At 39.1% G+C, this 8,973-nt stretch overlaps 2 protein-coding genes across 2 annotated transcripts in view; one reads left to right on the top strand and one right to left on the bottom strand.

Moving 5' to 3' along the window:
• The window catches only part of LOC135165668 (ethanolaminephosphotransferase 1-like), a 37,879-nt gene that overhangs the window by 16,197 nt on the left and 12,709 nt on the right, over positions 1-8,973 (bottom strand). The gene's annotated exons all lie outside the window — the stretch shown is intronic.
• On the top strand, positions 4,220-8,932 carry LOC135165095 (homeobox protein goosecoid-like). Its single transcript, XM_064126045.1, has 3 exons — positions 4,220-5,354; positions 6,046-6,335; positions 8,516-8,932. Exons 1-3 carry the CDS (start codon positions 4,874-4,876, stop codon positions 8,702-8,704), a joined length of 960 nt encoding a protein of 319 aa, XP_063982115.1. The 5' UTR covers positions 4,220-4,873; the 3' UTR covers positions 8,705-8,932.

The raw sequence follows: 8,973 nt of genomic DNA, 5'->3' as shown, positions 1-8,973 counted from the left end.
TACAAAAATTGAACAGAATTTCCAGGAAAAATCCGCGTCTAATCCAAACATTTCGCATGCCAGCACTGGAAGCCTCTTCTGGGCACTACTTTGCGCCTCTTTTCCAGTGCTAGAAGGAGATTTTTTCTCCGAAGTTTCTCTCCGTGTACAGCTAAATTCTTCAATTCGAAAATACGGTGGATTTGAAAAATAGCCATGGTCCTAAGTCAGTAACCCAATGGAAAATTCAGCCCCCGGGATAACAGCGCGGGTCCAATCGATCTATCCCCTCTGTCTTCCACTTCCCTCTCTCTTTCCCAGAGTGTAATTACCCGGGCGCTGAATTTTTTATCGTACTGAAACAATGACGTATTTTCAGACTAAACAACATCGGAGAGAGCCGACTAACATTCTTCCATTTCCCCGGGATCCATTCCAACCCTCTGTACATACAGTAGATGGATTGCGACCGGCTGAGTTTAGCTTCTGTGTTGACGTTTCGGGTAATATAATAATCGGGAAAATTATTTGATTCTCATGAATCTCGGATGATGATTTTCTTGGGCGTAGCACGTGGTTTATGATAATGCGCTAGATTGTTCCTTAATTGACAGGGGTATCAGAGTGTTTTCGGAGTGAATCCGAGGATAATGGGTCGCTTGAGAGACGGATGAGTGATAGTAACGTATAACCCATTGAAAAAACAAGGGTTTTCATGGTGAATGCATCCGGGGGACATATTTCCCTGTCAATGTTTACATTGCTGGCTCACACGATGAGGTTTCCGTGTCGCCTGGGGATTAAACGGCCACTAGTCAGCAATGTCTGGGGATAATTCGCTCCACTATTACCCGTCACGATAATGAAATATATATTTTTTTGATAATTTATTTTGTCTTATCTCCATCGAGGTAATTGACGACCAAGGATCGATAAACCATAAAAAATAGAAATTTAAATTTGCACGATTATAGGGCTTCTTCGCGAAAGGAAAAATTGAAAAAAAAAATGGCGCAGCTCCCTGTTCCCCGGTCATCTCTGAATCTATTAAAACAGGCTTTCCCCCCGAATGAAACTAGCATGGAAAAACAAATGGAATAGATAGCAGGAAAACAGTTAATTGGTTTCCCCAAACGATTTGAAAATACGCAAGAACGGCCACCAGCAGCGACTAACGAGTTTGTACGTCGAGGTTTTCCGTTGATATTCCTCTCCCCCGGCCCTCCCTTACCGTGTGAAACGAGAGAGTACCACCTATGGAAAACGAGAGGGAGATAAAAATAGAAACGAGTGTATTGCGCCTATCGTATAGGGAAAACAAAATGTATGACAGGAGGGACACATGTTACCCCGTCCAATTATGGAAAATTAATTGGCAAAACGGTCTATCGCGCCTCGGCCATACATATTGCCAGTGTGTGATACCCCTCCCATAACACTGGATAGACTATTTCGTGTGTGTACCGTTGCACCAGTGCATTCCCGATCAGCCTTTGACAGTGATGTAATAATTAAAGTAATTAACGTACGCCCGAGTAAATTGAAACGAGATGACTACTGCATACATCAGGTTGACTATCATTTTTTTAAATTAACAAAAATATATCGTAAAAATGAGGGGTTTTAATTCAACACCGATGAGAATTTTTTCAATGAAAAATAATGAAACCATGTGCGATATTGAAAATAAATTTTTCCTTTTTAATTACATTGAATTTACTTTAATTTGTAGATATTCTATTCAGGAAGAAATGATTTTGTGCGGCGCCCTTGCATCGAAAAAAAAGAGAAAAAAAACAAATATTGACAGAAGCGATAATCCGCCCGCAGAGCCGTATAAAAATTTTCGGATTTCTTCTCATGGACTTTTACGATATTTAATGTACCTCATTAAACATATCTTTATGATATCTGTTTATCCATCCCTCCCCGGTAAAATATCAAAGCCCTGACGGGAAAAAGCTTTGAAAACGATCGCATCAGCGTATTCTGATTTAACAATTTTCCACCCGAGGATTTATCTTGCGCTGTTTATTTTTTTGAAAATCTTCACGGCGCTAATACAGTGACAATACAGATGTTTTCACGTCTAAGGAGCGTGCTAAGTGGATGGGCCGGCGGTAACAGCGGGATACCTGTAAAGGCCAACAGTTAGAAGTGCAGTTTTTTCGAGGCCCTACAACGATAGCTGAGAAAAAGACCTGTCGATTATTCCCCTCAGGAGTGAATTCAAGTCCTCCAACCCCCTCGAGTGAATGAGAAATGAAGAAAGAAAAAAAAGTAGCGAAGAGGACTTATTAGTGGAGCGGTTACACTTGACTGGGCGCGCCTTTTTGCCTTGGCCAAGTTTTAAGTCTCGACGAGAAAAAAAAAAGGTGAAATATTGAAAATTCATAAAGCCAATGGAAATTGATCCTGGGAGAATTATCCGGCATTTTATTTTCCTCATTCTTGCTTCTAAATTTCACTCACCCCGGGATATCCTTTTTTATTCTCCTCTACAAATCTATTTTTTTCCTTTCTCGCCGGGGAGAGATTTTGTTTTTTTTTCTGTTTTTTCCCGGAAATTTTTCGCGGAGTAAAGTATTTGACGGGATGAAGTGATTTTTGGCAGGAAAAATATTTAACCCTAATTTGATGTGTTCCACCGACGGTAAAAAATTTTCAAATTAATTAAACTTTGACTTTAATCATTTCACTTTTTTTGAATCCCAAAAACGGGATCATGTGGTTTTTCTCGCCAACCTTTATTCTGATTAATTGATTAATTACAATGGAAATGTGGAAAAAATGATAAACTTCATAAAGTGTAATTTTTTTTAAATGTACTCGCAATATATGTTTGAGTGAATTTGATTCCATTAAACTTTCCTTTCCATTCAATTACCTGGAGATATTTTTTCCCTCAAAGTTTTCTAATTCAGGTTATCTACCTTCAAATTATATTTTATCAAGTTTCCCAATTATTTTTACAACATTATCAAGTCCTGAGACCTGAACTTGAATAGAAAATAGTTCTCCACGTAATTTTATACAGAAAAAATTACTGAACAAATATATTCCATTTTATCGTCAACTAATCTGCAATCTCTCCCCAATATGCATGAATTTTCCCAGCATAACTCGAGATATGACTATATATTTCCATGAAAACAACTCATCCAGCGGAAATTCGCAGCACTCGGATGAAAATCGCCCCCCTCACGTCCAACCTGAATATACACGGTAATCCAGCATGAAGGATAATCCCGAATCCCATACGTCCTGACGTACGTCCACCATTTTATCACGAAAATCCGAAATAAAAATATCAACATCCGACTGAATAAAATAAGAATTACTGACAACTAACTGAAGATTATTTTTTTACCTTGTATAATTGAAACAAATATTTATAAATTTATTGAATGAAAATTTTGAACATCAAGTAACGTCAAATTCCATAATAATTTTTTTTACAATCACCTCAGCATTTAATTTACTAATCATAATTCCATTCTCATTCGCACTCTCCCATGATAGTCGATAATAATTATTATTCAAATGCAGTCTCTCCCATAATACCCATTAATACCGAGAATGTACGAGGGGTGAGAATGAAAGAAACTAAAAAAAACCCAAAAGCAGATCTGGAATAGTTCTGTGAAGAGCGTTCATCGTCCGCATGTGTGCAGCCATAAAAAAAAAATTGATCGGCGAAAATCTGCTGGGCCTGATCCTAATCCACGCGTTAATCGTTTGGTACTATCCGGTGAGCCGGTCCTTTAAGATTCGTGTTTGCACGGTGATCCCTAGCAATCTAATGTTTGACAATGCGTTAAATCTGGGGGTCCATTATTATCCCAATTCACCCTTACCCCCTCCTCCCCGTCCGACAACCGCCCATTGTTGCTGATCTCCATCATGCGATATTTCATCCAGCTAATTCCCGTTATTTATGCGTCCATTTTGTGGATTGCAGTTTAATATATAATTTCACAACCCCCGTAGAAAAATTCATAGCGAATATATGCAAAAATATATTAGATATTGAAGGTATTTATATATTTGTTCAAATATCCATTTTTTCGTATGGAAACCTGAATAAAAATATTGCATAACTGGGAAGGCTAAACTCATATCCTGATTACCCGCAAAAATATTTAATTCCTGACAATATACCAATGTGTTCGCATATATCGAGGCAATATGTATATACGATCCCTAATAACATCAATAATATAATTAAATATATTTGGCACAATCTCATAAGCCAGTTGATGTGATGGGGAATTAATTCGCCAAATATTTCTCGAAAAATCATCGATTCCCTGAAGATCACGAATTGTCGACCGGATTCCCAGTCTCAGCATCCTTCTTCTCACGGTTATCCCGCGTACCAAAGCCCCCGAGAGAGGGTGTCATGGTGATGGGCGTGGCTCAAAAAACCCGATAAAGCTCCGCCTATCGTCCAGTGGCATCCCCAGAATCACCACCGATGGGGGTTGTTTCTCCCCTCTGCATCTATTCAGCGAGGGGGTAGGTGAGTGAGGGGGAGGGGTGGCATGCTACTGTCACTTTCGAGAAACTAGAAACCATCGTATATCATCGAGTCATTCTCTCCTCCACACTGGACATTAATCGTGGATCTCTCGGAGTTTAGTCTGCATAATATTTTTTCAAGACTGTGCAATTTTTTATTTCGTGCTGTGAATTAAATGCAAGTGCAACAATAAATCAAATTATTGTGAGACGAAGGAATTAACGATGAAAAATACTGTCAGTGCTTTATCACCCCCTGAAAATCATTAGAGAGAGCTGACAGTTTTCCAGTAATTTTTTTTTCACACAATTTTTTAAATAAAATTATTCATGAATCAAAAAATAAAAAAGCAAGTGTCTCGTGATAATTAACATGGTGGAAAGTACATACACCGGTGATTCTCCAAGAACTCACTCACCAATGACGGAGCCTTCGAGCCCTCTCCATGACACCCCATCAGGACTCCCTTCCAATCACGGTCACAATCATCATAATCATCACCACCGCTATCTGTACAACTACTCACCGGAGAGTATTCAACAAAAATTGCGAGCGGAATTGTCAGCGAAGGAGCTCTCCCGAAGTCCAGGAAGTCCGGAGAACTCGAGACACCGACAGTTGAATAAAGCCACCAATTCGTCATCTATGTCATCCCCGACATCACTATTCACTATCGATAGTATTTTAGCACCTAGGCCAACAGGTAGTGTCAGTGGAACCCCAGCCACGAGCACTAGTGGATTAGCTATTCTTCAGGGGTGCCCGGAGACCGTCGGCTCACCACCGAGAACCGCTATTCATCCACTTCAACAGCAGTTACATCATCTTGCCTTCACCCCAGCTGATTTTTTGGGTAAGAAGATTCACAACTGAGAGCGAATACTTCTTTTAAATTATTAATTACAGGTTTTATTGTTAATTTATTCATCATCGATCTGATGATCTCGAGAAGATTTGAGCCGACAACCCCTAGATTGGCACCTAAATAATGTAGCAGACAGCAGTTGCCATTATTATTCAATATTTTCAATTGAGCAAGAGGTTGCAGCGCATGTAAAATGCTGAAGTGTCTTATTTTTAAGCATAAAAAATGACGGGTTTTTCATATTTCTCCTCTTCGGAGTTAAATCCGTTCAAGTCCATCCGCGGAGAAAACAAAATCCCCTGGGACACGTCGCGGTGAAATATCTTTTCAGACCCTGAGAAGCGTAAACTCGGCGGTTTTTTCTCGCACTTGTACTTGGAATATTGAGGAGGTGGGGGCGAAAGAGTATAAAAATGTGGTGGATTTTTTTGGGGAATTATTGTGAATGGATTTATCAGCCTCTGGGGATGTCAGATGAGAGTTTTACGTTCGACCGAAGGTCTGAAAGCGATGGAGTGTTTTTTAAAGTAATGATAAGTCCATCAAAATTCCCAAAGTCTAAACTAACAACGCAACTAGCTAGTCGCGAATATTACTTAAATATTATTGAATTACACTTTGACTTATTTCTAATAATTATCACGTGACGAAAAAAAAAAAGTTTATTCTTCTGAATCAGCTGCGGCATATCCCGGTCTCTACTCCGGAGGCTACGTCGCGGCCATGGCAGCAGCGGGGGTATCCCTGCACGGTCAGCCCGCTTTCTATCACACGACGCATCCCTATCAGATGAGTCCCAATGGGCCCGGAGTGGGGCCCATGACAAAACGAAAACGAAGACACAGAACGATATTCACGGAGGAGCAGTTGGAGCAGCTGGAGGCAACTTTCGATAAGACACACTATCCGGATGTCCTGTTGCGTGAACAGCTTGCCCTCCAGGTCGACCTCAAGGAGGAGAGGATCGAGGTAAATAACAAGCGCCAAATAATTCCTGCATCGAGTGCGCCCAGGTTTTTGTTTCGGGTCTCGGATATCGAGACCGAAGAATTAATAATTCTTGGTCAAATACTGGGTGACCTTGGACCGCACCCTAATGGGGAAGTTTCAACTGACAAATTGCTTTTTTTCTTCTCGAACCCTTCGGAATACACTATCGGGTTTCCAGTGATAGACAAACAGTACAACGTCACGGACAATTTATCTGTGAAAACTTGAGGCTTCCGTGGAGGGGTTGGCTCCCCTTGGTTATTTTAATTCTAGTGGACGATTGTTCTAACGATAATAGTGAACTGATCGATTTTTTTAACAGATTGGATTAATCGTTGGCTTCAAAGTGTATTTATTTTTCCGGACGATCGCGGGTCAGATTGTGATGGAATTACGGTGTCGACAGTTTTTTTGAAATTCGAAAATATCGTTCAGAAATGTTAGAAAGCGTTTTCCAAAGATTATTCTAAAGAGATCTCCAGACAGAAAGTTGGGACATAATTTTTTTCAGCTCCTCAAGAATTATTTTGTCTTAGAATTGTTGAAAGACAATCAAAAGCCCTTTTTATTTTGTGAGGAAAATTTTATTTATTGAAAAATTATTCTAATGGTTTTAGTTTTATCGAGTGAAATAAAAAATACAACCGCTGGAAAAATAAATGATATTCGTGATAGTCTGAAAGGATACATGTGTACATTTAAATCCTCTCGTCTTTCTTTGGGAGGGGTGAAAACCGTGCGGTGCGCCCTTTTCGTGAATCATTGGAGCGCAGTGAAACGAGAATCGCACACCCATCGAGTTAAGCCACAATGAAGGAAAGCGACAACAATACGAGTGAATATATTCCGAGAATGGTGAATATAGAGAGGAATAACATGTTGGAGGGAAATGAGAAAAGAAAAAATTCGAAAAAGCGACAAACCTCGGGAGGAAAATTGAACTTGAGACAAAATCCTTAGACTAACTCACCGGTGCGGATGTGTTTGCTGTGCCTTTGTCATTACGTCCTCATTCTGGGTATTTATCACTTAAAATAATCAAATAATACGTGAGAACATTCGTGGAGTACCGTCGCGACGTATATCCAATTTAAATAATTAAAATGCACCGGCTGTGATGGAATTACCCAGAATTAAATGAATTATCCTCCGAGCTTTTAATCTAGTGTGCAATCGGGTTAATATTAGTCTCTATTATTAATACGTCAATCCGGAAATCGTTCATTCTATTAATCGGGTTTTTAATCAACCTCCGAGGGTTTATTGCATAAAAATGAATGATTCAATTCTGTTCAGTTTTCATAACGGATTTTCGTATAGAATTTATTGAGTGTTGGCATTGAATATGTTACGGGCTATCAATTGTGCTAAATTCTGGATCATTCCAACATTAGGACAGGTGATTGGAAAAACATGAGGAATCGTTCATAAACAATCGCAATGATTACCCGCGTAGAAAATATTTCTTAACAAAAATATAATTTCGCAGCAAGCAATTTTTTTTTCAATTCACCTATCATTACTTCATCGTCTTAACTGAACTGTTATAATACAGATATCACAGACCACCCACCATGCACCAAAAACTTCCCGTCATCCCCGAGATTCTGAAACAACATATACCTGGATACCGTGTATACACCTGCAAGTATTCATCGTTGTTATTTGCTGAGAATTAGTACGAGGATTTCAGTTCTCGTATTCTCAACGAAGCGGAAAATGTATACGGTGGAAAAACTTGAAATATTTGATTTACACGCGCGAGTGAGACACTCTCCAAACACACCGGTCTCAAAGGGAAAGTCAAATAGAAGTAAAAATGAGGGAATGAAAATGGAAATGTTAACAGAGAAGTAATTTGTCCCGGGAACAACACTTGCTCTTCTTGATAAAATTTAATTATTTGAGCTGACTATGTGACAACAAAAACCTGCTGAATATTTTGATCAGAAAGTTTTTTCAATTTTTTCTAAAGAACGGTGCTATTAAAATTTTTGTCTTGACAAAAATATCTCGAAAAAAAAATTCATGGACGGAATAACCTTTAAAAAAAGCGCTCAGATCACATATGCCAGATAATTTCCAAAATATTCTCTTTGACAATTCCTCTACAAGCGACGAGGCGATAAAAAAATCTGATTGCCTCCATTTTGTTACAGGTATGGTTCAAAAATCGTCGAGCAAAATGGCGAAAGCAGAAGCGAGAAGAGCAAGAGCGACTCCGCAAACTACAATTGGAGCAACGACAGCGAACGGAGGACGGTATGCCCCCACTGTCTCGCGGTCACATTTCCCTAAATGGCCAACACGATCCGGACACCGATAGTTCCGATCTCGAGGTCGCGTAGTTCACGTTTAAATCCGGTACATGAAATCCCAGTGAATCTTTTATAATGACTCAAAAAAACCGTCACTAAAATGACTTAACTATCATATAATAAACTACTCTAGAGCCCTAAAGAAAAATCAAAATAGCGTATTTAAATAAATTATGTAAATACATCACGTTAATTTGTAAATACGAGTAGACCTGTACATATGCTTGGTAAATGTGTATAAATACGAAATAAATTATTGTGCAAAATTGAATTGAAAGTTACTTCTTTGTCCCGTGTAA

This window comes from Diachasmimorpha longicaudata, chromosome 8, assembly GCF_034640455.1.
Source record: "Diachasmimorpha longicaudata isolate KC_UGA_2023 chromosome 8, iyDiaLong2, whole genome shotgun sequence".
Taxonomy (NCBI): Eukaryota; Metazoa; Arthropoda; class Insecta; order Hymenoptera; family Braconidae; genus Diachasmimorpha; species Diachasmimorpha longicaudata.
The sequence above is the reverse complement of the archived record's forward strand: the minus strand, read 5'-3'. Positions and strand labels throughout refer to the sequence as shown.

Bases quoted from the DNA above. Each gene is read 5' to 3' on its own strand.
- LOC135165095 (XM_064126045.1), top strand. From the start codon at position 4,874: ATGGTGGAAAGTACATACACCGGTGATTCTCCAAGAACTCACTCACCA. The intron at 5,355-6,045 runs GTAAGAAGATTC...CTTCTGAATCAG, and splicing joins CACCCCAGCTGATTTTTTGG to CTGCGGCATATCCCGGTCTC. The intron at 6,336-8,515 runs GTAAATAACAAG...ATTTTGTTACAG, and splicing joins TCAAGGAGGAGAGGATCGAG to GTATGGTTCAAAAATCGTCG.